At 44.4% G+C, this 27,979-nt stretch overlaps 1 protein-coding gene and 1 long non-coding RNA gene across 6 annotated transcripts; both read left to right on the top strand.

Annotated features, from left to right (window-relative positions):
• Positions 1-92: 92 nt before the first annotated feature.
• Positions 93-27,270, top strand: PRDM4 (PR/SET domain 4). Of its 5 annotated transcripts, none has more exons than XM_028532535.2 (12): positions 93-201; positions 550-816; positions 4,611-4,744; positions 8,057-8,242; positions 9,608-10,402; positions 14,608-14,757; positions 16,014-16,132; positions 17,012-17,097; positions 17,907-18,034; positions 18,678-18,992; positions 20,077-20,245; positions 25,628-26,566. In XM_028532535.2, exons 2-12 carry the CDS (start codon positions 806-808, stop codon positions 25,938-25,940), a joined length of 2,406 nt encoding a protein of 801 aa, XP_028388336.1. In that variant the 5' UTR covers positions 93-201; positions 550-805; the 3' UTR covers positions 25,941-26,566. The 5 variants fall into 5 exon arrangements, with proteins under 5 accessions (XP_028388336.1, XP_035875422.1, XP_035875421.1 ...); XM_036019529.1 differs by having other exon boundaries at positions 134-201; positions 15,993-16,132; positions 25,628-25,940; XM_036019528.1 differs by lacking the exon at positions 93-201 and adding an exon at positions 208-364 and having other exon boundaries at positions 15,993-16,132; positions 25,628-27,270.
• On the top strand, positions 20,889-22,925 carry LOC118499177. Its single transcript, XR_004901703.1, has 2 exons — positions 20,889-21,024; positions 21,380-22,925. It is a non-coding gene; the product is annotated as an uncharacterized LOC118499177 (long non-coding RNA).
• Positions 27,271-27,979: the final 709 nt, after the last annotated feature.

Raw genomic sequence — 27,979 nt, 5'->3', positions numbered from 1 at the left:
GGAACCCGCCCGACAGAGACGCGCCCCGCCCCGTTCTGTCCCGCCTCCCCGCGGAGCGCACGCGCCGAAGGGACTCGGCTGGGGGAGGGTCGAGGCGGAGCGGCGGCGCTGCCGCCGGCCTCGGCGGGGAGGGGCGCACGCACAAGGGGCGGAGCGGCGGGCGCGGAGAGTGGCTGAGGATCCGGAAACGCGCCTCGGAGGGTGCGGCCCGGAGGAGACTGCGGGCTGGGCCCGGCGGGAAACGTTAGGCGAGCGGCCCCCGGGGCGCGGGGGGTCGAGCGGGCGGGGAGGGTCCCGAGGAGAGCGCCGCCTGGATGAGGAACAAAGCGGCGGGGCAGGCGCGCGCCCCGCGTACGGCCGGCAGGTGGGCTGCGCGCGGACCCGCCCGGGGGGCGGTGAGGACGCAGGCCCCCTGCCCGCGGGCAGGCGAGTGGGCGGCCCTTGGTAGGAGCTGTCCCCAGGCCTGGGCTCTGCTGTGATCGAGGGGCCGAGACTGCGTTCTCCCCGTGTTTGCTGACTGCTCTTGTCCCGCCCCCCACCCCTCCACAGGTTGGGCAGCACCGCTCCCGAAGCTCCTGGAGGAAACGCCCCGGGTGTCCCCCGGCATGTCCCCTCTCGCCACGGCGTGCGCGGCCGCCGGCTCTCGGGAGAAGTTGGGCGGCCCCGGGAGGCCCCGGGGACGAGTGTCCGCTTTTGTGCAGCGGTTGTAGGCAAGATGCGGTAGCACGTGACCCTGGAACGTAAACCCTGATGCGGGTTCCCTGGCCCCCCTGTGCTCTTTTCTCTGAAGCTCGACCCCAAGCAGATGCATCACAGGTAAGTCCTGAGCTGGGCTCAGCGCTGATGACGTCTTTGGAAAACATCTGGCACGAGAGTCCAGAATGCCTTGTGTTGGGTGCCATTGGGAAGGTTACAGGTGCGGTTTGCAAGTGAATCTGTGCACCAAAGCGAACAAGAATTCCACAAACTGGAGTGGGGTTGAATATACTCTCATTCAACCTAATTTACTCCACTTGTGAATAGTTGTTCCAAATAGCCATGCGTCGACTGTTTGGCTCGTTGACAGCTTTATTCTATGCCTTTGACTTATTTGAGCATTTAATAATATCGTCGTCTGGGTTCCGAAGTGTATTTTTAGCTCATCTCCATGCATCACCTTGAATTTTGCTGGTTACCCTCTGGCTGAGATGGTAAGGTGGAGAAATTAAGTTCTTAATTCTAAAAACTTACTGCTAACGCTTCAAGTTAGGTACTTTTCAGTACTATGTCAGTGCAGTACAGAAATAGTTACACTTGGCTGCTTACATGTCACTCTAAGTAAAGTTGTAAGATAAGCAACTGGCATACCGTTCACACATGCCTCGGTTAGAAACACAGGGCAGTAGAAGGAAATGATTTTGTAAGGTACCAGTAGGGAAGAAGAGAGTCCTTGGTGCCTTTGTCCCGAGATTGCTCGCTAAGATCTCATATGAGGAAGGTAGTTAGAATAGAATTGCACGTTAGGATGAGAGTCTTACGAGGGTCCTATTGTAAATTGAGGATGGAGCAGCCGTCCTCTGGGTGGACAAAAAGGGGCCACAGTCTGTGGCTGATGAGCTCAGGCGAGGCCTGCGCCAGGGCCTTGCAAACCCGGAGACCTGCAGTGTCCATGCAGGGGGTCTGGAGTTAAACACCTTCTGAGTGGAGGCAGGTCACGGCGGGCAGTCGTGTCCCATGCTGGAATCTTCCCTGACGAACGTCGACCTCTGCTTTCATTGAGCCTTGCTGTTGTGCTTCTGCATCCACGATAACATACCTTTATTGGGACCCCTCGCAGCACCAGCCACCGCACCGGAGGAAGACCACCAATTCGCTCATTGTTACTGCTGTCATGTTCACTGTCGACTGTTAACCATGCTGTCCCCACCCTTGTAGAGGAAGGGTGCGTCTGTCATTTCACTTTTTTGTTCAGTCCCCAAGGTTTCCCCGCTTTGCTTTGTCCCACCTCCCTAATCAATTGCCAGTGGATTTCATGGACCCACTTACTTTTGATTGTAGTGTATAAAATAAGGTAAAAAAACTGCCATTTTCCAGAGCATTTTCTCAGTTCCTTTCAGGTTTTGCCTTCCCATAATTGTCAGTTTGGCTCAAATAAACTCATAAAAAATTCTTACAGGTTTGGACCTTTCTGACGTTGACATCTGCTTTCTCTCTGTGGGATGCTGGTTACCTTCGGTTTATGGCTGCTGAAGTCATCACATTTTAGTGACTCACAGCAGCAGAAATCTGCTGAGCCTCTCACATTAAAGTCTGGTTGGAACTGGTTTGAGAAGGCCTAGAAGTTAACCTAGAAACACCATTTTGATTTTTATCTCAAGATTAGTACACAGATTAATGTTCGGGAATTTGAAGAATGGGATTCGAAGCGACAGACTTTCAATTATACTTTAAAAAATTATTGTAACCGATTTTTTTTGTAGGACATTACTTCTCCATTGATTGTAGAATTTTAACTAAAAACTTCGTAGCTATAAAAAGTTATAGGTAAAGTCTGTTTTAAACCAACCCAAGCCCAGAAACTTTCAAAATTAAGGTAGCCATAGTTTTTTTTTAGTCTGCAAGGAATTTTTGCATTTTTAATAGCATAATTACTGTTATGAAGGTGTTGTCCTTCATCAGGTGTACCTGATCTGTCATGTGCTTCTAGTTGCTTTTCCAATACGATGAGCTTACACTGCTTCATGCAGTCTCCGTCATTTCAGAGTGCCTGCTCTGGTGGCCTTGTGTACTTCAGCAATAATGTCTGGGAGCTTAGTTTATGAGTTACCTGGCCAGGGATATAAGGTCTGTGGATGGAATAATGCAGGAAACAGGTCTGTGCAGGCCTTGATGCGTGCCCCACTATGTAAACACAGGCCCTAATGTATTGGAACTGTGTAACAGGTGAAATGGTTCTTTTATTGTAACTGTCTTTTTCAATTTCAGTTAAGAGCTTGGTTCTATTCAATTAGACAGACCTGGATTTAGATCCCCACTCTGCAGTCTTGAGTTAAGTTTCTTAGTGTCTGAGTCTCAGTTTCCTTGTTTCTAAAATGGAATTAAGGATAGTACTTCCTGCACAGTAGTAATAAAGATTAGGTGAGATAATTACATGTAAATTACTTTGTCTTGTGCCTAACACTGTCGAATGAGAGTAATTAATAACTGTTAGCTGTTATTATTTTCAGGTTGATTGATAGCTGATACTGCCATTGTTCAGAATTAAAAACCTATTTAGATTTGTGTTCACGGCTAAGGAGCATGTAGACCAGGGGTGTCAAACTCATTTTCACCGGGGGCCACATCAGGCTCGTGGTTGCCTTCAAAGGGCCAAAATAATTTTAGGGCTCTACAAATGTAACTACTCCTTCACTGTTAAGGAGCTGAAATTACATTCGGCCCTTTGAAGGCAATCACCAGCCTGATGTGGCCCCTGGGGAACTTGAATTGGACACCCCTGATGTAGACTCATTTGGTTTCTCCTCCCACTCCTCATCCTTGCCATGTCTGTAAGCACAGAGAGAAGAATATGCATTACTGTGATACTATAAGGATCGAAGGTCATTAGTGACCTCCTTTGGGTAGTGTGGTGGCTAGCTTCTTGAAATATAGCACTTTTAAAATGACAGTCTATAATTCTGATACAGGATCTGATACTGATTGATAACAGCCTCTAATAACTATCTTATTCAAATCAGTATTACTCTTATTCTGGTGGCGTTGTTAATGCAAATGCAACAGGGATTGCATAGAAAATGTGATTCTCAGATTCTTCTGCCTGCCAAAAATGGTTTGTTGATAAAGTTGATGTGTTGAAAAAACTTTTTATCAGTATTTTGCAGCATAAGCTGTGCTCTTCCTCTTAATCGCTGTGTGATTTGGGGATTATGACATGCGCTCTTTGAGGCTCAGTTTCCTTATCTACCTTATTTTGAAGAATTGAGAGATATGAAGTAATTTTTTTAAAGCACCCAGCAAATCTTACATAACAAACCTTGATTGTGGAGGATGTTATTAATATTAATTAATTAAAATCTTGACACAGAATTTTAATAAAATGCTGATCCATGAGAAAATATGGTGCTTTTTCACACCATTGATAATCTAATTCAGATCCAGTATCACTTTAACTTCTGTCAAAAAGAACTAGCAAATATTCTTTGTGTAGATTAAAACAAACTGCTTATAAAGTCCTGGTTTAAAATAATAAGCCAATTAAAGAAAACAAATCTTGTGAAAGAAAAAACTTGGATGATTAAAAAACAACACAGCAAACCAGCTTCATTGCCGGTGTGCTCTTAGGAGTGCAAACTTTGCTTTAGGTAGTGCGCATAGGGTTTAGAACAAGGCACGCCTGGTTGAAACAGGGCACAGTCCTGTTTGTGCTATATGACATTGACTGACTTAGTTACTGTCTCTCGAATCCCAGTTCCCTTGTCAATAGAAAAAATGTGACACTAGCCATCTCAGTGCTGTGAGCACAAGAATGAAATGCCCGCTTCCCCACCCCTATAGGTCCAGGTTCTTCAGTACCTTGAACAGAGTCACTGAAGCAATTATTTCCATGACCAGTTATGTGTGCTCTTTCTTAGGATGAATGAAATGAACCTGAGTCCAGTGGGGATGGAGCAGCTGACTTCATCCTCTGTGAGCAATGCCTTGCCCGTCTCAGGGAGTCACCTGGGGTTGGCTGCCTCGCCTACTCACAATGCCATCCCTGCCCCAGGTGAGTGGTAAGGGACAGTGACTGAATTTCAACACTTACTGCATTATCAGTTCTAAATAGAGCCCAGTTGGGGGCAGAGCCTCTTTAGGAGCAGAAGGGAGAAGCCAAGCAGGTCTGAATGGCAGTTCACATGTGGCTGCACAGTGGGAGAACACATTTTTGTAGAGTATTGGATTCTGGTGGATGGGAGTAGCTGTTTTTCTGATAGCCGTCTTTAGCTGGTGGCCTTTCGTGTGGAGCTGCAATTGACTTGGCATTTCATCTCAGATCGCCTATTTGTCTGGTTCACATTCTCGGCACTCTTTCCCTGGGTTAGAGGATCATCAAAGTCACTCTAATAAATGTTCTTAGCATGACACATTGAACTTTATTTCTCCTGCATCTGAAGTTGACAGCTGCAGATACGCCTAGAATTACGGGCAAAGGGAAGCCAGCAGAGACGGAGCTCCTATGTGGAGCTCCCCACAACCCTCAGTAATCAGAGAGAATAATAGTATGGGAGAAGTTCATTTTTCCCTGTCACTGTGCTTTTAAAACCTTTTTTATCTGCCTAGACTAATTTTCTTTTTCTGTGACACAAGTAAGCTAGTGATTCTTAAGGATCTACGGCACTGTGACATATCGGACCTACTTTATCAAAGTAGGAGTTGATGTTTAAGAGTATTTAAATCTGTAAGTTGTTTAAGTAGTTCCCTATAGAGAATTACTTGCTTAATTACCAAAATGCAGCCGTTAAATAAGTTTCATCATAACTGTGGCCTCTTTATATTCCTTTAAGTGTCCATAAGAACTTTTAAAAAAAATTATTAGTTTTTACTTCATTTGGTTGTCTCTTAGGCATTCTTCCTTTTAGTGGACACTCTTGTTAAGGAGGAAAAGCCTACTAACAAACACTGCCACTGGCAAATACAATGCACACCAGCACTGCCTGAGTTGGTGAGTATTCATCATGATGCCTAGGCATGGTTGGAGTCACTTCACCGCTTTGCAGATAGATGTACTTCTAGGTGGATACAATCTCAGGGTTATGTTTTTTAACCATGAAGTACAGCACTCATGCAGAAGACTGTATGAAAGTATGTGTATACGGTTTTGCATCTAACTCTAACTAGGTTCTTTTCCAAGTAGAAGCATACCTATGAATTTTTAAAAGTGAAACATTCTGACTAGGAAATAGAAATTATAGTAAACTAAAAAAAAATCTTTTTTTTTTAAAAAACCCTGTAATATCACTACCCAGAGACCCTCTCTGTGAACTTTGGTATGTTTCTTCCCATTTTTGTATCTCTGTATAATTTGTTTACTTAAATTGTACTTATGCTAGGTTTTTAGTTGTAGTTAAATGTTTGGTACTTAAGAGCAATGTAGGGGAGTTGTGGCTAAGATGGAGGTGTAGGTAGAAGCACTTCACTTCCTCGCACAACCAGAAGGAGGATAACAACCAATCTAAAAGCAGTGAACAACCAGAAGTGCCAGAAAACCAAACTGCATGGAGCTGCGACAACCAAGGAGTTAAAGAAACATTCACCGAGACCGGCAGGTGGGCAGCCAAGCAGAAAGGACCCACGGCAAGGCGGTGAACCCAGGGGGTGAGCGGGGCTGGCTGAATGGGAAACTAAAGACTCAGAGACAGCTGTAAACTACCACGGGGGTTGCCACGGCGGGAGAAATTCCCAGTCTCACACGACAGAGTCCCTTGGAAAGGGGCTAGAGCTGAGCAAGTGAGCCACATTGTTCCCTCCCTGACCCTTCCCCCACAGACAGCGCCACAATGCAGCAGAGAGGGCTGCCCCACCCCGGTGAGTACCTAAGGCCCCGCCCCCTACAACAGAACAGAGACAGAGAACCATGGCCCAAATGAAAGAACAGAGCAAAGCTCCAGAAAGAGGGCTAAGTGACAAGATTGCCAACCTATCTGATGCAGAGTTCGAAACATTGATATTCAAAATGCTCACAGCACTGATCGAGCTTGGTTGCAAAATGAAAGAACAAACGAAGGATAACCAAAGTGAAATAAAGCAAATATACAGGGAACCAACAGTGAAGTGAAAGAAACTGGGATTCAAATCAACCATTTGGAACAAAAGGAAGAAGTAAACATCCAACTGGAACAGAATGAAGGAACAAGAGTTAAAAAAAGAGAGGCTTAGGAATCTCTAGGACAACTTGAAACACTCTAACATCAGAATTATAGGGGTGCCAGAAAGAGAAGAACAAGAGCAAGAAGTTGAAAACGTATTTGAACAAATAATGAAGGAAAACTTCCCCAATCTGGCAAAGGGAATAGACTTCCCAGAGAGTCCCAAAGAAATTGGACCCAAAGAGGAACACACCAAGGCACATCATCATTAAGTTACCCAAGATTAAAGATGAGGAGAGAATATTAAAAGCTGCAAGAAAAAAGGAGACATTACCTACAAAGGCGTTCCCATAAGACAATCAGCTGATTTCTCAAAAGAAACCTTACAGGCAAGAAGGGGCTGGAAAGAAGTATTCCAAGTTGTGAAAGGCAAGGACCTACATCCAAGATTACTCTATCCAGCAACACTATCATTTAGAATGGAACGACAGATAAAGTGCTTCCCAGATAAGGTCAAGTTAAAGGAGTTCATCATCACCAAGCCCTTATTATATGAAATGTTAAAGGGACCTACCTAAAAAATTGAAGATCAAAAACCATGAACAGTAAAATGACAACAAACACAACTATCCACAACAACCTAAAGTGGAAAAAACTAAGAAAACAACTAGAACAGGAACATAATCAGAGAAATGAACATTATATGAAAGGTTTTCAGTGGAGAGGTGGAGGGGAAGAATGGGGAAAAGTACAGGGAAGAAGAAGCATAATTGGTAGGCATAAAAATAGATGGGTAGAGGAAAAGAATGGTATAGGAGACAGAAGTCAGAGAATGTATATGTGCAACCCATGGACATGAGCTAAGGCGGGGAATGCTGGAGGGCTAGGAGGTGCAAGGTAGGGGGGGGAATTGGGAAAACTAATAGCATAATCAATAAATATACTTTTAAAAAAAGCAGTGTAGACGACCGAGGATCAGCACAGCATCTTAGAACTAACTTGAGAACTAACTCACTTTACTGCCTGTTTGTGGATGTGCCTGTCTGGGATGCGAAGGGCTACTAGGTGAAATTTCTGCCAACGTGCACCAGCCTAAGAATTTAGCCAGTCACTGTAGAGAGCCTTCTTAAGTACTTTTTAAAATTTTTATTTTGTTTTACTTTCAGACATATAGCATAGTGGTGAGACAGAATACTTATTTCCTTTTAATTGAGAAGAACATTTTCTCGCAGGCCTGCCAGTGGCAATTCCAAACCTGGGCCCCTCCCTGAGCTCTCTGCCTTCTGCTTTGTCTCTGATGCTTCCCATGGGTATTGGCGATCGAGGGGTGATGTGTGGGCTGCCCGAAAGAAACTACACCCTACCTCCACCACCGTACCCCCACCTGGAGAGCAGTTACTTCAGAACCATTCTACCTGGTAAGCTTTATAGTTCTTTGGGGAGTTAGAAGAAAAAATAGGGCTGACTCAACCTCGGTGCGTAAAGACTTGAATAACACTTTTGTTTGTCGCGATGAGACAAATACTCAGGTGGGGAAAAGCCATCCGTTTATATGTGTGTACTTTGCCTCTTAGAATGTACAGGGAACACATTATTAATACAGCAGTTTGACTAAGCTAAATTCCTGATGGCACGTAAACAGTTTTCTCCCCTCTCCTCCAGCATCTCCGTGGGTCAGTGTTTACAATTCTGCAGTTGTAATTCCTGCCGGCCACATGTCCTGCTACAGTGTCATGTTTATTATAAAGTTTATTGAGTTTTTATTCTGTTAAAAAAAAGCATTATTTACTCTTTCAGATAATTTAGCAGATAGGGGGACCACTCAGTTCCATAATCCATATTTTTGGTATATTTCCTTTCTATCTTTTATTTTTGGTGTACAGATTTTGCTGTTGTTTTTGTTGTTGTTATTAAGACTATATTTCCTATATAATTGTGTCTTTACTTTTTTCACTTAATATTTTTCTCTGTTTTTACCGTTATTTTCCCCAGTTGCTACACAGTTTTCATAATGTCCTTTTTAATGGTGCATTACATTGTACTGAATGGATATTTCATAGTTTATTATATCAGCCTTTACTTGTGGACAGTTTGGTTTTTCCATTCTTTATTACCATTATCCTTGTGTATAATCTTTACAAAATGCATTTAGGGAGTATTACCATAAGTGGAATTTCTTATGTAAGAGGGCATGAACGATTTTGAGGTTCTTAATGAGTGTCCTTTCCAGAGAGGTTCCAGCAAAGCACACTGCTGCCTGCAGCGCAGCAGGCGGCGCTCCACCGCACCCCCAGAAGCACGCTGTGTGGATGTTTCTTTCTGCTTTAATAAAGCAGGTGCAATTGGGGCGTGTTTTGAACAGAGCCCAGTGTGTTGTGATAGTTTATTAAGTTATATTTAATTAAATTTTATTTTTCCACACAGAAGATCTGCTTTTAAATCATTCTTTACCTTTTAACTCTGATAGAGCAAATTTCAGCATCTTAGGACTCTGGAATTCCAACCACATACACGGTAAAGGCAGTGTTTAAATGATTGATTTCCAGTGACTTCAAAGGAACATAGTTGATTTTTTATGATTTCTTAGTTTCACAGGAAAAACTGAACTATGGTATACGCATGTTGCTCTTTATAAGGTATATATATATATATATATATATATATATAGTAAACCAAAGAAGTAGCTGGGAGATTAGTTATATGTGTAGCTTCTAGCATTTGAAATTCTTTATTTTAGCAGTGTACTAAAATGTCTCTGTTATCTCATCTTTTCCTTTTCTCAGGCATTTTATCTTACTTAGCTGACAGACCGCCGCCTCAGTACATCCATCCCAACTCTATCAATGTGGATGGTAACACAGCATTATCTATCGCCAATAACCCTTCAGCGCTAGATCCCTATCAGTCCAATGGAAATGTTGGATTAGAACAAGGCATTGTTTCAATAGACTCTCGCTCGGTGAACACGCATGGTGCCCAGAGTCTTCATCCCAGTGATGGCCATGAAGTGGCCTTGGACACAACAATCACCATGGAGAACGTGTCTAGGGTTACCAGCCCCATCTCCACAGATGGAATGGCAGAAGAGCTTACGATGGACGGTGTTGCGGGCGAGCATGCTCAAATCCCAGCTGGCTCCAGAAGTCATGAACCTCTGTCTGTGGATTCTGTGAGCAACAACCTTGCAGCAGATGCTGTGGGACACGGTGGTGTGATTCCCATTCATGGGAACGGCCTGGAGCTCCCTGTGGTCATGGAAACAGACCACATTGCAAGTCGGGTCAACGGGATGTCTGACAGTGCCCTCAGTGACTCCATCCACACCGTGGCCATGAGCACCAACTCTGTAAGCGTGGCACTCTCTACCTCACACAACCTCGCCTCCCTAGAATCTGTTTCCCTCCATGAAGTTGGCCTAAGCCTAGAACCTGTGGCTGTCTCCTCCATCACCCAGGAGGTTGCTATGGGGACAGGTCATGTAGATGTATCTTCAGACAGTCTTTCTTTTGTACCACCTTCACTGCAAATGGAAGACTCCAATTCAAACAAGGAAAATATGGCAACCTTGTTTACTATTTGTGAGTGTGCTTAGCCTTTTTCTTTTGGAAATATTGGTGGAAAGGGCCATCATCCCCAATAGGCTTAGTCACACAGTCAGGTGTTAAAGGAGTATAGAAAGTAGCTAGGCTGCGTAATTTTTCTTTGCCTTTGTAGTGTCCTTTATATTAATGTGCCTTTCCCTGAAGTAAGCCAAATGATACATAGACATTTCATCAGTTTTTCAACTTCCTCCCAAAGGAAGGAGACATAGTCATTTCTGTAGTTTACAGATGAGCTGAGCTCAATAATATGTAAGGTAGTTCAGAAGGTTTCAGTAATAGAGAATTCATTATAGGAATAAACTTTAGTAAGGTATCCTGTGTGACTTGCCTTATGCTCTTTCAACATAAGGCAAAATTTATTACATCATAAGTACTTTTTTATCCCCATGGAGAAATGTAGGCAGTTACAAATGCAATTTTGTTTTTGCTCCCAATGCCTCTAAATTGCCATAGTTGGGCATATAAAAGTTATTTTTATGGGAAAACAAAACCAAAAAATACAAAAACAGCCAGCTTGTTGGTTTCAGTGCATGCTTCATTACACGGAAGCATGATTGTATATTATATACCAGCCTCTGTGCTAGATGCTGGAGAGGAAATGGTCTAAGGAGTCAGCACAAGCCTTTAAGGAGCTTGTAGTCTGGTGGGAAGGATAGGCAAGGAAACAGGCCGTTGCAGTACAGTGTGATAAGTGCAAGATGGGATCAAGGGCAAGGTGCTAAAGGAGACCCCTGAGGAGAGGGGCATGAAGGGGCAGGAAAACTTACGGGGGGAGGTAACGTGCATGTTGGCACAGACCTGAAGGACAAGAAAGATGTTGGCAGTCGAGAATCAGGAGTTGGCATCCCTTGGGTGCCTAGAACTGAAAGAATCCTGAGCGGTTCAGAATTGCTGAAGTGTAAAACGGGGGGTGAGAAGAGGGGCATGTGCCGAAAGAAGTAGGAGCCAGAATACGAAGGACTGTTAGGAGTGAGGGATGGGGTAATGTGAGGATGACTAGTTGGTTAGAGGCAAGTCGGTAAGGAAGATGATGCCGTAATTTAAGTGAAACATGATTTTCCAGCCTGGAGTAGAAAATGTAGGATATTTACAAGAACTCGCCAGACCTTGAATGGATGAAGCTGGAGGAGGAAAGGGTTAAGGAGAAAACCCTAGTTTTTGTCACGGAAAACTGGGTGGATAGTGGTACCATGCCTTAGGATAATGGTTGGTGAAGCAGGAGTAGATTTTTTTTTTTGAGCAGTGATGGTGAGTTCAGTGTTAGATATACTGATTTTACAGTGTCCGTAAGATACCCAGAAGAGATGTCCGATGAGAAGCTGAGTCTGGAGCTAAGGGATGTGTCTCTCTGGAAATACTTAGGGATCCTTAGCAGGAAGGTGTTACTCATGGCCATGCAAGTGGGGTGAGGTCATCCAGCAAGAGCATGGAATGACGGGAGGGCTGGGGATGGTAAGGTACAGCAGCAGAGGAAGAGCTTCTACAGGAGACTGAGTGGGAGAGTCAGAAGAGTAGGGTGAAACTTCTGGTGTTGCAGAAGCCAAGCAATGGGCAAACCTTTGTATTAACCTTTCCAATCTCAAATTTATAACTTTAAATATTTTAATCTGGGACTGTAATGCAGGCTCGTTAATTGGTAAGAGATGGTGTCAAGTAGCCTATTGACCCTTTTTATTAATTTATTTTTAATTTTTAAGAAATATTTGTTTTTAGACAGAGGGGAAAGGAGGAAGAGAAGCATCAGTGTGTGGTTGCCTCTTGCGCACCCCCTAGTGGGGACCTGGCGGCAACCCAAGCATGTACCCTGACTGGAAATTGAACCAGTGACTCTTTGGTTCACAGGCCAGCGCTCAATCCACTGAGCCACACCAGCCAGTGCTCTGTTGATCCTTTTTAAAGTGGCAAGCAAAACCTCTTGCTTCTAAATGTGTTTTTATAAAATGAGATATAATTTACCATACACATTTTAAAGGGTACAGTTTAGTGGTTTTTAGGATATTGACAAGGTTGTATAACCGTTACCACTACCTAATCCCCAAACATACTCATCACCCCAGGAAGAAACCCCATTAGCAGTCACTCATTACCCAGTCCCTCCTTCCGCCCACAGTGCTCAGGTAATCATTGGTCTACTTTCCATCCCCATGGATTTGCTTACTGACATTTCGTATAAATGGAATCACGCAGTATGTGGCTTTCTGCGTCTGGCTTTTCCTTAGCATAATGTTGTCATGGCTCATCTATTTTGTGGCAGGTGTCGGTACTTCATTCCTTTCTGTGAGTGAGTGAGTAAGAGTCCATTGTATGCATATACCACATCTTATTTACCATTCATGGACATTCGGGTTGTTTCTCCTTTTTGGCTGTTAGGAATAATGCTGCTATGAACTTCTATGTACAGGGTGGGGCCAAAATAGGTTTATAGTTGTTTGTATGGAAAATAATATAATCATAAATAATAATGTAAGAATAAACTCTCTTTTGTGTACTCAAAACTGTAAACCTTTTGCCCCAACCTATACAAGTTTCTGTATGAACATGTTTTACATTCTCTTGGGTATATAGGGTGTGGCAAAAGTAGGTTTATGGTTTGTGTGGAAAATAATGCAATAATAAATACTATAAGAATAAACTCCATCTTTCGTGTACTTACAGCTTTAAACCTACTTTTGCCCCATCCGTGTATCTAAAAAGAAAATTGCTCCATGTTTAACTTTTGGGGGAATTGCCAGAGTTTCTCAGCATGGCTTCACCAGTTTGTATTTCCAGCTCTGGTGTATCAGGAGGGTTCCAGCTTCTCCCCATCTTTGTCAGTGCTTTCTTTCTGTTTCATTGTAACCATCCTGTGGAAGGAAAGTGGCACCTCATTCTGGTTTTGGTTTGCATTTTCCTAATGACTAATGATGTTGAATGTCTTTACATGATTTATTGGCCATCTGTATGTTGGGAGGAACCTCTGGGCATTTTTTTGCTATATGAAACCTGAATTCCCTCTGTTTGGAAGTGGTTCCCGTCTTGTTGAGAATCAGTTCTCATCAAGGATAGGGAATCTCTAATCTGATACTCAAATTTTTAATCAATCAGTAGTTGAAGTGATAGGTTATTACCGTTCTGGCTAACTATGAAAGCTTACTGATACCTTATTCTATTCAGTAGAAACTACTAATGGATTGCTTGCTTGAAGAAAAGGCAGTTGGATGGCTGTGGCTCTGAGGTTTACAGATTCCACTTAATCTGTGAACAAATTGGGAAAGCGTGAACTCAGTCACTGGCTAATAGGGTCGTGAATACTACTCCTTTACAGAGAGAAGGAAAGGTAAAAGAATGCAGCAACCGATTTGTGGAGAAGGACGCTGAAGAGCTTGTAGAAGCGAGGTGGTAAGCGCAGGCGGCAGTGTGCACAGGAAGCACCTTCTCTGACAGTGCAGAAAGAAAGGCCCTGTAAAAGATTGTAAGAATTTTAAGCAAATTTGTCTGCTGCAAGAATATATTCCACCTGCTGTCCCAAAGAGCAGGTTGTAAATATTTTTTTTTTGGCTTAAGAGTCTGCCATCAAAATCTGGTTGACCAGTCTGTTTATAGCAAAGCAAAAGAGGACGCAGTGGTGTGGCTGCCTATTTATTAGGTATTAAAAATAATACATTGTATTAGGTATTGTAAGTAATCTAGAGATAATTTAAAATACATGGGAGGATGTGCCCAGGGATGACTCAGTTTGATTCTTGAGCTAATGTAGTGTTATTTTTTGATGTCTTTCTGTTATGCACTGAAGAAGATCAAAAGGAAAAAAATCTCATCTTGCTAAAGAGAGACATAAGAGTGGATATATATTTTAGTGTAAGAGAGAGGTTTTTTTTTAAATTTATTTATTTTTAGAGAAGGAAGGGAGGGAGAAAGAGAGAGAGAAACATCAATGTGCGGTTGCTGGGGGCCGTGGTCTGCAACCCAGGTATGTACCCTGACTGGGAATCGAACCTGGGACACTTTGGTTCACAGCCCGCGCTCAATCCACTGAGCTACGCCAGCCAGGGCAAGAGAGGTGTTTTCGATTAGAGTATTTCTACTAGAACCTTGCTTCTTACTGGTTACAGTTTAGTAGTTAGTGTTAACTAGAAAAGCAGGTGGTAATTCAGCCTGCTTGAAGTAAACGCATTTGTGTTTCTCACATTTTCCATCTGCAGGGTGCACACTCTGTGACCGAGCCTATCCCTCAGACTGCCCTGATCACGGACCGGTGACTTTTGTTCCTGACACTCCCATAGAGAGCAGAGCGAGGCTTTCTCTCCCCAAGCAGCTAGTTCTCCGCCAGTCAATCGTGGGAGCAGAAGTTGGTAAGACCCATGGAGCCGTACAGCCTCACCCAGTCCCTCCTCTCTCTGTGAGGTCGAGTTGTAAAAGTGGACGCGTATAATTCAGCGATGATTTGGTTGACCAGAAGTCAATCTATGGCTTAAGATTTATTCTTTTAGGGAGTGTTTTCCTTGTCCAGTGGTGATAGGAATAAATCAAGTGGAGAACTTTATTGGAAATGTTCCCCTTTCTTAACAGTCAGAATTGAATAGAGAAGAGAATCCTGGTCTGAGTCTTTGAAGACTCCACTTCTGTTCTTGGCTGTGTCATCCATGAGCAATTGCCTTGACAATACACTCCTTGAACTTCTTTCTCTTACAGAAACAAGGGAAATTCACCACTGATTACCACGTATAACAAAATATTTTTAGATCAAATGTGTGTACATTGTCTAATACTCCCTGGGAACAAGGAATGTAGACTGCCCGAGTGTGCTTACCTGCATTTGACTTTTTAACATGGGTTTTGAAGTACTGTGCCATTTCTTTGAAAGACTGAGTCAGAGTTCATTGTTCTTTCAGCTGTAGCTTGGGCATGATGTCAGTTGAAAGCACTAAACAGCTTAGATAATATACAGCAGTGCCTTAAGCACAGTTTTAGAAGTTTGATTTGTTTTGTAGCAGTTGCTTTATTTATTTATATAATTTTTTTAATCCTCGCAGAGGACATGTTTATTGATTTTAGAGAGAGGGGAAGGGAGGGAGGGAGAGGAGAAGAGAAACATCAGTGTGAGAGAGAAACATCAACCAGTTGCCTCTCGTACACACCCCGACCAGGGACTGAACCCTCAGTGTGGGCATGTGCCCTGACCAGGAATTCAACCTGTGACCTTTTGGTTTATGGGACAACCCTCCAACCACCTGAACCACACCACCCAGGGCTGCTTTATACTTTTATAATAATAATATTCTCTAGTCTTTTCATGTAATTACTCCAAAATAACATATTTGGAGGGACATGGTTTGGCTCCTTATGTATAAAACTGGGTTCAGGAATTTCTGATACCACTTCTTACTCTGCGTATTTCTTCTGAGCCCCACTTAATCCGTTCACTAAATTTTCCGTAGTTACAGGATATACCCATAAGACTTAGCTACCTCTCAGGAGTTCTGGAATATCAGAATTTCTTAGCCTCACTGAAAATAAGATTCTTTGCATGAGTTAAGCTACTCTCTCTTCTGTATCCCCTGAGATGTGTAAATCACTGATTGTGTAGGTGGTGTCCTTCTACTGACAGGTGTGTGGGCTGGTGAAACCATTCCTGTGCGGACTTGCTTTGGGCCTCTCATTGGCCAGCAGAGTCACTCCATGGAAGTAGCGGAGTGGACAGACAAGGCGGTTAACCACGTCTGGAAGGTCAGTGTTCATGGAACTTGGGTGTGGAGGTAGCTAAAAGTGATGTAGAAGCCAGCACGTACAGTGCACTCTCAGTCATTTATTTAACATGACATCCTTTCTGCTCTTGGCATTCCAGCTACGTATATCACATAGCAGAACACCAGCTGTTGAATAGAGAGGGTGAACTGTTTTCGTCTCCATTTTGTTAGATAATCAGATGAGTCTGCTTTTTAATTACCTGTGACAGCCGAGGCTGTAGGCTTTGTTTATATGATCAAAGTCTTGTTTTATAATTGACTAAAATATCCCTTAATGTTTTAGCATGGGAAGCAATTCTGGAATTAGAAGCTAAGGTGGTTTCTCTGGTTTTCTAAAGGGAGGGCTAGAAACACAAGGTTTTGATATAACATGTCCTGTAAACATGTTTATGTTGAATTTTAGTAGATTGGGAATGATGCTTTAATATTGAAGTGAGGGAAGGTGGGTCTTGTGATAACTGGAAAGTAAGGAGCCACTGGTATCGGGGCCCTTGAGTCTGGAACCCAAAGGGGAACAAAGGAGAATGCTAGGTCCACTGGAGAAATAATGCAAAGAGGGGGTTCTCTCACCTCACAGTTCAGTCAGTGCCGTGTAGGTCATACAAACAAGTCGACTGTTCTTTTGTTTTTTTCCAGTCAAGCAAAAATGTGAATAATCAAGAATACTGTCTGTCTACACACCGAACATTAATTGTAGATCTCTGATGGTCTTTATCCGACTGCTGGAAGTAGGGGGACGGGTGAAATGACAAACGTCTAGTCCCCACTCCAAAGTACAGGAGGACGCTAGCCTTAACTTAGGAGCATTGTGTGTCACTTGTCAGCTCATTTGATGTGTTCGTTTGCCTTCTGTTGGCAGATATACCACAATGGCGTCCTTGAATTCTGCATCATTACCACTGACGAAAATGAATGTAATTGGATGATGTTTGTGCGCAAGGCCAGGTAAGAGTAGCCCTGGATGGAAGAAACTGTTACGAGTCAGATGTTGTCTAGTAGGAAGCTTGGTGACGCGCGGGGAGTGACGAAGAATACAGCTTACACTGCTAGCTGCCCTTACTGCAAGGCCGAAGGCCTTTCACCTTCTGTACTCCCATAGTTGTTGCTAACTGACGGTAACTATAAATGAAAACACAAGAAACTATCCTTTTTCCCAACTGTTCACGCTACCAGTGCAATAAGGAATGATACTTTTACCGCTGAATTTTCCAGGGAATGCCTTCTCATTCTGTTGACCACTAGTTGTGATTAATGTTCAGCTATCTATCTCCTGTGTCTCTGTCATATTGTTTTTTAAAATTTTTTATTTTTTATGTTTATTGCATTGATTAGGGTGGCATTATTACTAAAATTATACAGGTGTTGGGTGTACAGTTTCATAATACACCATCTGTGCATTGTACTGTGTGCTCAGCACTTCAAGTAAGGTCTCCTCCCATCACCCTTTATCTCCCCTGTACCAGCTTCTCCCCGACCCTCCTGTCATATTGTTTTTTGTAGAGACTTAATTTATTTCCTTTTCTTGCTTTCAGTAGCAGATTCTAGTGTTTCTAACTGTAAAGGGCAATAAACTGATATACTGAAGAAGGAATTCTGTTTATATACAGATACCTCATGGGTAGGACATGGAATTAGAAAAACAGCACAGAGCAATTATAGCTAAGTTTTCGTAGAGGATGTTGCTATTGGGATACGATGTGTTTAGTATATATTTCCTAATTAATATTCTTGATATATTCAATGTGATAACTTAGGAACCGGGAAGAGCAGAATTTGGTGGCTTATCCCCATGATGGAAAAATTTACTTCTGCACCTCACAAGACATCCCTCCCGAAAGTGAACTGCTCTTTTATTACAGCCGGGATTATGCTCAGCAGATTGGTAAGCAGATGTAAGACTTGTTTGTTATGAATCAAGGATAGTGAAAACAAGGGCCAAAAATAAAGTTTCGGTAATGATTTAAATATCAGCGGAAACAAATCACATAACCTTTGTGTATACAAAGGCAGGGTATTTACCCCTCTGTTAAAAGTGTTAAAACCTGTGAGGTTCTTCACAAGCTGAATGTTACTGACCAAACGGTATTTAACGAAGTGAACTTTTGTGTTAGGACTTTGATTTGGGGAATTTGAAGTTCCGTAGGCTGCCTTTTGAGCCAGTACCATTGTGACTGAAGTTCATAGAGGACAGCAAAGTTCCTTGAATGGATTCAACTTCCATGGGCTTTTTCGGTGCACTGTGTCATGGTGATGCGTGATGACAAGGGATGGTTATGAGTTTGCATGTGCTACAGAATCTTAATTTTTTTTTTTTTTGCCTAGGAAATATGTCTTATAGTCCAGTATTTACTAAGTGCTTCCTGTGTGCCTGGCACTATTTGAGAGGCTGAGAATAGAGCACCGAACAGACGTTTTATTTTCATAGATAGTGGGCAAGAAGGAAAAAATTGTAAGCAATAATTAATATCAAGAGTAAGCTTTAAAATTTAAGTATCTGGACATACGGAGTGACTTTTTTTTTAAAGGTGTTCCTGAACACCCAGATGTGCACCTCTGCAACTGTGGCAAGGAGTGCAATTCCTATTCAGAATTCAAAGCCCACCTGACCAGCCACATCCACAACCACCTTCCTAGCCAGGGCCACGGCAGCAGCCACGGGCCCGGCCACAGCAAAGAAAGGAAGTGGAAGTGCTCCATGTGCCCCCAGGCTTTCATCTCTCCGTCCAAACTTCATGTCCACTTCATGGGTCACATGGGCATGAAGCCCCACAAGTGTGATTTCTGTAGCAAGGCTTTTAGTGACCCCAGCAACCTGCGGACCCACCTCAAGATACATACAGGTAAGTGCATTGGACCATCAAAGTGGGGTTTTGCAGCAGTGAGAAACTGCAGTAGTTACGGCTTTGCAGTGAGATAGTCTCGCAGGTGGAGCTGAGGGGAGATGTTAGGAACCAGTCCCGCTGGCAGTCAGCAGGACGCTGAGCGTGGTGGAACTTGGTGGGACAGTTGTGCTTCCTCCGAGGGAGTTACCACTGAGGAAACTCCACTTGCCAGGTGTCCAGGTGACCAGGAAAGTGCAGTTGGTAACCAGGACGTTGATCCATTTGTTTGAACTGAAGGGGATTCTATGGGAGTAGCCTGAGCCTCCCGTCAGAGCTCCGCCTGCTCACCAGCCAGAGCCAGGTTTTCTCCCTTGGGCGCTGGCAGTGAGCACCGTCAGAGCTTTGGTTCCGCGTTTCCATTTTCTAGACTGCACGCAAACCAACCTCCGTATTCGTAGCCCTTTTTTTCCCGTACATACCACAAAGTAACTGATGAAGTTTTAGTTTTCTTGGCTGGGTAATTTGCTCTCCAAATCTGTGAAAGTAATATTCTTCCTCATCCTTTCGCATTAAGACTGAGTAGTCACCATAGAGACTGTATTGCCCACAAAGCTTAAAATACTGACTCGTCTTTGAGAAAAGGTTTGCCACCCCCTGACTTAGCATAGTCTTATTTCTGCATTCTAAGCAGAATTTTATACTTCATCCCTGGCTTATGAAGTCATGTTGTATGTTTAAAAAGAGAAAACTATAAATTTAGGTTGTAAAAATATGTTTACCTATAGACTTGCCCCTAGGATTATGTGATTTTTTTTTCAGGTTTTATATCATGTCTACTATAAACATTTTTTAAAGTACGTATATGTTAGCAGTCCTAGAAGGGATCAGATTGACTCACTTCACTAGCGCTGGCTGCAGAATGTACATTCAGTGGCTCTGAGTGGTTCTAGGTAGTAGATGGCCCTAGAAAGTGAAGTTCCAGCTGCCAGTCAGTTCTCTTTTATTCCTGCCTCTGCCACACACTCGTATGTGTGTGCCTGTTTGTCTTGAGAGTGCTCACGGTGGTTTTGTTCCCAGTGTGATGACTTGGGTTCATGTGCAGGTCAGAAGAACTACAGGTGTACTTTGTGTGACAAGTCCTTCACCCAGAAGGCGCACCTGGAGTCGCACATGGTTATCCACACGGGCGAGAAGAATCTCAAGTGTGATTATTGCGACAAGCTGTTTATGCGGAGGCAGGACCTCAAGCAGCACGTGCTCATCCATACACAGTAAGTTACCCCGCAGCCAGCATACCCCTCGAGGCGAGCCCAGGGCTGACCTGTCTTCTGTCTCCTGCCTGGGCCCCTCACAGGTGTCGCCCATGTCCCACCTAGCGAAGCAGAGGTCAGAAAACTGGGGGTTGGGGTTTATTCTGGAAGGCTGCGCTTGTTTGCTTTGTTTTTCTTGTTTTTCACTTTTACTCTCTGTTTACTTTTATTCATATTTTTAAAACAAAATCTTATTTACTTAATTTAACAAAAATTTTAAGTACCTCCTTGGTGACCAGCATTGTGCCAGGTGGTGGAATACGGAGATGAGAGTCACAGCCCTTGTCTTTAAAGAGCTCAGAGTCCAGGGAGAGAAACACAGCTGTAGAATCGCCGTGCCGCGTTGCACTTGGTAATACAGCGCTGCGTTCTGGGAGACACTAGCAGGGGGCCGCCTGACTCAGCCTGGGCTGTCCCGGGGAGGGTTTCTGGCAGTTTGAGTGACGTGTTAGGGAAGGTAAGTCAGAATTATTCAGGGAGGCAGAGAAGGGTAAGGGATGGGAATAGTACTCTAGACAGAGGGAACGGCCTGTTTAGAAACACAGGCGCAGGGGCCTGTGGGAGCAAGTGGCACTTGACCGTCGGAGCGCAGCGTGCCTGTGAGAGGTGTGGAGAGAGGCGGCAGCCACGCCGTGAAGGACCTTTCACCCAGCTAAGAAAATGAAGTTTTATTCTGCAAATAATGGGGATCCACCGAAGGAGTTTTCCTCCCTATGTACTGGGCTCTGCTGTGTGTTGAGGTGTGGGTGCGTGCTTGTGTTTTAATTACGAAAAAAAAAACAGGAAATGCACTATTACTTTCAGATGTGCAGTTGAGCGATGTTAAGTGTACTCATTGCCCGGAACACTGAAGGGTCTGAAGGAAGAGGATGCCGTGGTGAGGCGTCTGCCTGCGAAGGCTGCTCTGGCTGCGTGGCAGGATGACTGAAAGGGGGGGTGTCCACGTTTCAGGAGGGATTCACGGCATGAACCCCAGTGTGACCAAATGGCTAGCCTGCATTAGCCACAGGAGTTGTAGGGAGAAGAGGTTTTGTGGCCTTGAGCCTTTAGCAAGTGTCAGAAGAGGGAGAAAATAGTAACTTTTATGTTATGGAGGTGCTCTTTAGAAATCTATCTTCAATGAAAACTTGATATTCTTACTGTCGGGTTCAGATAGATACTTGGCTTCCATATCCGCTCCTTTGTCTGATTCCCGATCGCATTGCAACCCGAAACACTAAAACATCCAAAGAGTCTAGATCCACATTTCTAACTCTCCAAGTGACCTTTTACAACACTCTTATTAAGTAGTTTAATTACTAGTGTAAAATTTTAGAAACTCGACACACTATCAAACGTAGGTAGAATTGTACAGCACTAGAGCCGAGAGAGCTATCTCTGGGACCACTTAGTCTTGCTCCTGACATGAGTCAGCTCACGCTGCCATAGCTCAATACCTTAGACTGGCTGGCGTAAGCAACCAGTTGGTTTTCTTACGCTTCTGGAGGCTGCAAATCTGAGGGCAGGGTGTCAGCTGGGTGGCTCCTGGTGGGGGCCCTCTCCCTGGCTTGCAGATGGTTGCCTTTGGCTGTGTCCTCACGTAGTGGAGAGGGTGAGCCCGTGCTAATCTGTTCCTCGTGTAAGGAAATGAATCCCATCATGGGGGTCCCACCTTCACGGCCTCATCTAAATCCAGTTACCTCTCGTGGGCCCCATCCCCGAATGCCCACCCACATTGCAGCTTCCGCCTTCCACAAGTACATTTGGAGGCGGAGGCACAGCATTTAACCCGTAACACTGCTCCTAATCATCACCCAGGGACTGTGAGAAACAACAGTTGGTGTCAGGGCCCCGCCTGGTTTAGCTGGTCCGGGGTAGAACCCTGGCCTTGAGGTTTTTTTGTTTTTAAAGCTTCCTGAGTGACGCTGATGTCCAGCCAGGATTGAGCGCTCCTGAGTTCATCCAAAGGCAGGGCCTGTTTCCACAGTATCTTTGGCAACTAGTTGTATTGTTTCCTCTTGAATATCACATCGTTCCTTTAGTCTTGAAGGAGAGTTTTATTTCAGTCAAGTTCGTATCAGCGTCCGTCCATTTATTCTACATCTGCCCTTTGGAATAATACCAATTTATATAAATGATATAAATTTAGTATTTCTTTGCATTGACAGCCTTTCATACTTATAATCACTGTATCACGGTTCCTTTAAACCTTGTTTTCATCAGGCCAAATGTTCCTAATTTCTACAACTTTTTCTCTTACCACTTGCTTTTAAATTCGGTGCTCTGAACACAGAATTCTGGATATGTACTGTTTGGGATATAATAAAGTAGTTATTTTCTTCTTTGACATTGACTTTCTGTTCTTCCAAGTTCTTCCTAAATTTGCACTTTTTTCTCTAGCCATTGCACAGCATAATGCCATATAAATTATTTTGTATTTTGTATAACTGTTTTCTCACCATTTGGGTTGGGGTTGGCTTTATCAGGTATTGACCAATGAAAACAATTCTATTAAATGTGAATCTGGACTCTCTTTGTCAGGATGATGAAATATAATAAGCCTCTTTGCCCAACTCCCATGGAATAGAAAGAGGTTTTGGGACTGTCAGAAGTTTAAACCAGTGTAAGTCATTCCTAAAAGAAACACCATTCACTCAAGATATAGTGGAATGAGGCATTAGACTTCCTATACAGAGAGATCCTTGGAGACATTTCAGGTGTTCGTAGTTTTACTTTTAGGCATTTCAAAATGGATATAGTAGTGTTGGAATTCATCCTATGTATCTGCTCAGAAAAGAAAATAGCTGCAGTCCTAAGGCCAGGTGCAGCGGGGAGCGGCTCCTCTCTGACAGTGTTCCTCTGGGAGCACGGGCGTGGGGCAGAAGCTGGCTTTGCCCTTCTTGTGAGAAAGAGGAACTAGAGAGCAGAAGTGACACTTACTCCCTAGGTCACCTCCTTAGTCCCCTGGCTTTGGATTCCATTTGTTTTCATTTTCTTTTCTTTCTTTCTTTTTTTTTTTTTTACTGATTTTAGAGGAGGGGGGTGAGAGAGAGAGAAAGAACATCAATTTGTCGTTCCACTTATTTATGTCCTTATTGGTTGATTCTTGTATGTGCCCTGAGTGGGGATTGAACCTGCAACCTTGGCAGATCAGGGCACTCTAACCAACTGAGCTTTCCAGCCAGGGCCTAGATTTCATCTTTGTCATTTATATTTCCAGTCCTACATATCTAACCATTGACTCAGCATTTCTGAGGTTTGGATGTCCACTAGGCAACTCAAACCTGGTTTGTCCAAAACTCAACTCTTAATATTATCCCTACAAACTTGACTTTCCCCAGTGCTTACCAGCTCAGTACACGGCACCACCTTTCATCCCAGGGGCTCAAGCCTCCTCCTTGGAGTCCTCTTTCATTCAGTCTCCCATTTAATTCGCCTCGTCCAGACCGCCAGCGTGTTTTGAACAGACCACTTCAGTGGTCTCCCAGCTGACCTTCCTGCTTCTGCACTTCTCTCGCCTCATCCCTTCCCCAGCACACCTGCACAGATGCACACACACGCACAGAACCTGCTTCCTGTCCATGGTGGCCAGAGCACCCCATTGAAAACAAATCTGATTGTGCGCATAGCTACTGATAAGTCTCCTCTGGGCTTCCTGGCATTGCCTTTTATCCGTTTCACGCATCGGGTGGGAAGGTCTTCACCGTAGCCCAGGCGCCCCTGCCTGATGTGGCAGAAGTACTTGGCTGCCTCCCCCAATCCATCTTTTATTCCTTTTCTCCTCACATTCTGCGTTAGCCACACCGGCCCTCTCCTTGCTGCTACTTCAGCCTACTGAACACTCGTCAGTCTCGGGACTGTGTACTACGCTCCACTGCCTAGAAACTTCTTTCCCTGGATGATATCTTACTGCCTCAGTCCCTCACTTCGTTCAGGTCTCTGTGCAAATATCATCTCAGAGTGGCCTTCCTCGACTAAATTACCTAAAATAGGATTCCGTCTTTCTTAACTGGCTTCATTTTTTTTTTTCACAGTACTTATTACTATCCGATACCACACTGTATATTTGTTTGTTTATGGTGTAGCTTCTCCACTAGCACATAAGCTCCATGAGGCAGGGACTTAGTTTCCACATCCTGTAGCTCCCCAGAACCCGCCAGCGCCGTCTCCTGCGGGGAGGAGCTGGTGGAAATGCCAGCAGCAGCCAGACCTCAGAACTTCCCACCACCCCTTGCCACTCCTTCAAGGATTTTAACCCCCTTCTATCTGTTTCACATATTGGGCTTTCATTAAGACATACAGTTCAGATGCTCAAAAAACAAAAGTTAAAAAAATCCTAGTATATGTGCTCTCCAAGGTTCTTTTCAGCTCTCAAATGTCTGAGTAAGGATTACTCAAACCTTGGCGCTACTGGCATTTTGAGCTGGATAATTTTTGCTGTAGGGTTACCGCTGACACCATAGTGAGATGCAGTTACGGACTGACTGGCCAACTGGCAAACATTTTCAGACTTGAGTCCTCCACTTGCTGGTGAGAATGTAGGCAACAGGGACTCTCTAGTGGCTGTTGATGGACCTGTATGTTAATACAATGAAGTTGTAAAATGCTTTAGCTTCATCTGGTAGAGTTGAAGATGTACGTATGTTTTGATCTAACTCTACGGCTCCTGAGTATAGATATGTATGCCCTAGAGAAACCCATTCGTATGCAAACTAACGCAAGTATATAAATATTGATAGCAGCCTTGCCTGTGGTAATAAAAACTGGAAACCACCAAAATATCCATTAACAAAAGATAAATTGTGTGTTTGTAAGTAGTAAACAGCAATGGAAAGGAACAAACTACTGATAACCCGCAGCAACTTGAATGGATTCACAAATGCCATATTGAATGCAAGAAGCAAAAGATAAAAAAGATACAGTATGATCCTGTTTACATAGAATTTCAAAATAGGCAAAATCAGTCCATGCTGTTTAAACCGTACAGGTGTTGTGTGACTTATCTGTATGATATCCCTCATGCAAAAAGGTATGATTCTAGACCAGGGGTGTCACACTCATTTTCGAGGGGGCCACATCAGCCTCGCGGCTGCCTTCAAAGGGCCGGATGTAATGTTAGGACTGTACAAATGTAACTCCTCCTTAACTAGGGGCAAGGAGCTTGGTGCTGCTGCCGGGTAGAGACAAGGTGCCAGGATGGATAAAACAAGGTGGAGGGCTGGATCTGGCCCGCGGGCCTTGTGTTTGCCACCCGTGTTCTAGACGGCAGAGCTCTGACAAAGGCCAGAGATTATGAAAGATAAGAGTGTGCCTCAGTCATCATTTGTAACCCCAAATCAAAGGTTTCTTCTTGTGTTTTTTTAGAGAACGCCAGATCAAGTGTCCCAAGTGTGATAAGCTGTTCTTGAGAACAAATCACTTAAAGAAACATCTTAATTCACACGAAGGAAAACGGGATTATGTGTGTGAAAAATGTACAAAGGCTTATTTAACCAAATACCATCTCACGCGCCACCTGAAAACCTGCAAAGGGCCCACCTCCAGCTCATCAGCGCAAGAGGAGGAAGAGGAGGAGGACTCGGAGGAGGAGGAACCAGCAGACCCCGTGGGGACGGAAGACTGCCGGGTGAACAGCGCCGTGTATGCAGCGGATGAGCCTCTGTCGGCACATAAATAAAGAAGACGCCAGCTGTTTTCGGACAGAGAATGCAAAGGGAGAAACACACGTGACAGGCGTGCACTACAGTGGCTTTTATATAAAACGGTTTCTGGTTCCCTTCCAGCCGGTGGTCCAAGCAGACTGAGTGGGAGTGGATAAAGCACTTAGGGGAATATCCTAATGAAAACAAACACTCTAACCCAGGTGGGGAAAAGAGAGCGTGTGTCCTATTTTTGAGCGATGTGTGGGGAGGAAAGTGTCGACTTTGGAGGTCCGCCCTTCATTCACCTGCTAATCTGTGTGCACATTCATGCCTGAGCAGCGCTGCCCTCTGCCCACACAAAGCAGGTTGATTTTAAATTACTCCACTATCCCCTTTTCTTCTAAGTCCTGTGACTTAGTAATGCTCTAAACTTGGTCCCAGTTGCTGATTGTGGTTCTAGTTTTTTATCTCACGTGGACGGCTGTGACTTACATTCACCCCAGAGCAGGCTGAAATGCGGTAGTGTAAGCTGCTTTGCAGCTAACAAGTTTAAAGCGCCACCTGCCTTAATCTCTACTTGGGAATTGAGGGTGGACCTTGCTTCCCAAAGTTTCAGCAGGTGCCTGGAGGGCAGATGAAAAAGCAGCCAGGCAGTAGGCCACAAGGGAGAGAAGAAAAGGGGAGAGGCCCGGGCCACTGCCCAGGAAACTAGCTTTGACAGAAGCCAGGGCAAGGCACCTGCTTGTTCCTTAGTCTCCAGTAAAGCTTCCAGCCCCTAGTCAAAGGGGACTGGGAGGTGGAGAGCCAGATAATGCCTACCGGGTTATCTCCTGGCAACAAGCACACGTGGACTCGGCTGGCAAAGCGGTACCTCGGCCCATGGAAGGAAGGAGGGAATGATTCTTTATATCAGGCTTCACCTCTGAAAAGGATCAAGACACAATCAAAATGTTGCCAACTCAGAATGTCACATGCGTCCAGACACATTGGTGTATTTGCAGGGTTAGTCCTACCCAGTTGTCTGGTGAGGGACCAACCGGTTAAGTGTGGATACCAAAGGATTTGGAAGGTGGAAGGCTTCTTAAGGTCACCACATGGGTGTGATTTCAGGGTCCCAGCTTAGTTCTTGCATCCGTCTGGTCTCTCACCTGGTTTCACGGGCACACCCTCCTCTCAGCAAGAAGCAGGCGTCCTCAAGTTGATGGTCGATAGAACACACCCTCCGGAGCCGGGGCACCACCTCCGGGCTGGACTAGCAGGACTCTGGTGGGAAGGTTTTGCTGCTAATGTATTTATAGAATGAATGCATTTCATTCAAATCTGTATTCCTCTAGGAAGGATTAAAATAAAAACTTTTTAAAAATACAGGATTCCTCTCGTAATGTCATTTTGGGGAAGAAGGAGGAGAATGGGCCTTCAGGAGAACATCAGGAACAACTGGAGTTCTTTTCGCGTTGGAAGTGGAGAGAGCATTTCCTGAGTCCTGTGGCTTTGAGATCCTGTTCAGACGTGTGTGTGATCAGAGAAACTGCTTCCCGTGTTCCAGCTCACCCCTGCCCTCCCCCTAAGGTGGTGCGTGCCTTTGCTCTGCTGCCTTCCCGCAGGGCTGTGGCCTGTCTGCAGGTGAGAGAGGAGGCCAGGTGCTGGTAGTTAGAGGTGGCAGCTGTCCCTGGGTCCTGAGGCCTCTGTCAGGTCAGGACACCGGTGAGGTGACACGGGCAGCTCCACGTTTACTACCCTTTCACTAACGGCGTCCTGGTGGCAGGCCAGCCCTGCTCCCCGGCGCTGGAACTGTAGTTTCCTCTCTCCCTCTGTCTCAGCGGCTCATGCTGGGGTAAATGCTACCCTGCCTGATGTTCAAAACAAAACAGAATAGGGGATAATAGTTTTAAGTGAGTATGTAACTTACTGATTTTTTTTTACCACTGTCCCCTTTTTTTTTCCTTTTAGACTTAAAAGGTATATTCTAAGTCCTTCTCACAAGATGAATAAATCAGTAACTGGCCTTTTGACAAGATTCCACTCAGCCTTCTCCGGCTGTTGCAGGTGGCAGCACCTGCTGCTGCTGCTGCTG

Source organism: Phyllostomus discolor, chromosome 2 (assembly GCF_004126475.2).
Source record: "Phyllostomus discolor isolate MPI-MPIP mPhyDis1 chromosome 2, mPhyDis1.pri.v3, whole genome shotgun sequence".
Lineage (NCBI taxonomy): Eukaryota > Metazoa > Chordata > Mammalia > Chiroptera > Phyllostomidae > Phyllostomus > Phyllostomus discolor.
This window is presented reverse-complemented; position numbering and strand designations above follow the sequence as displayed.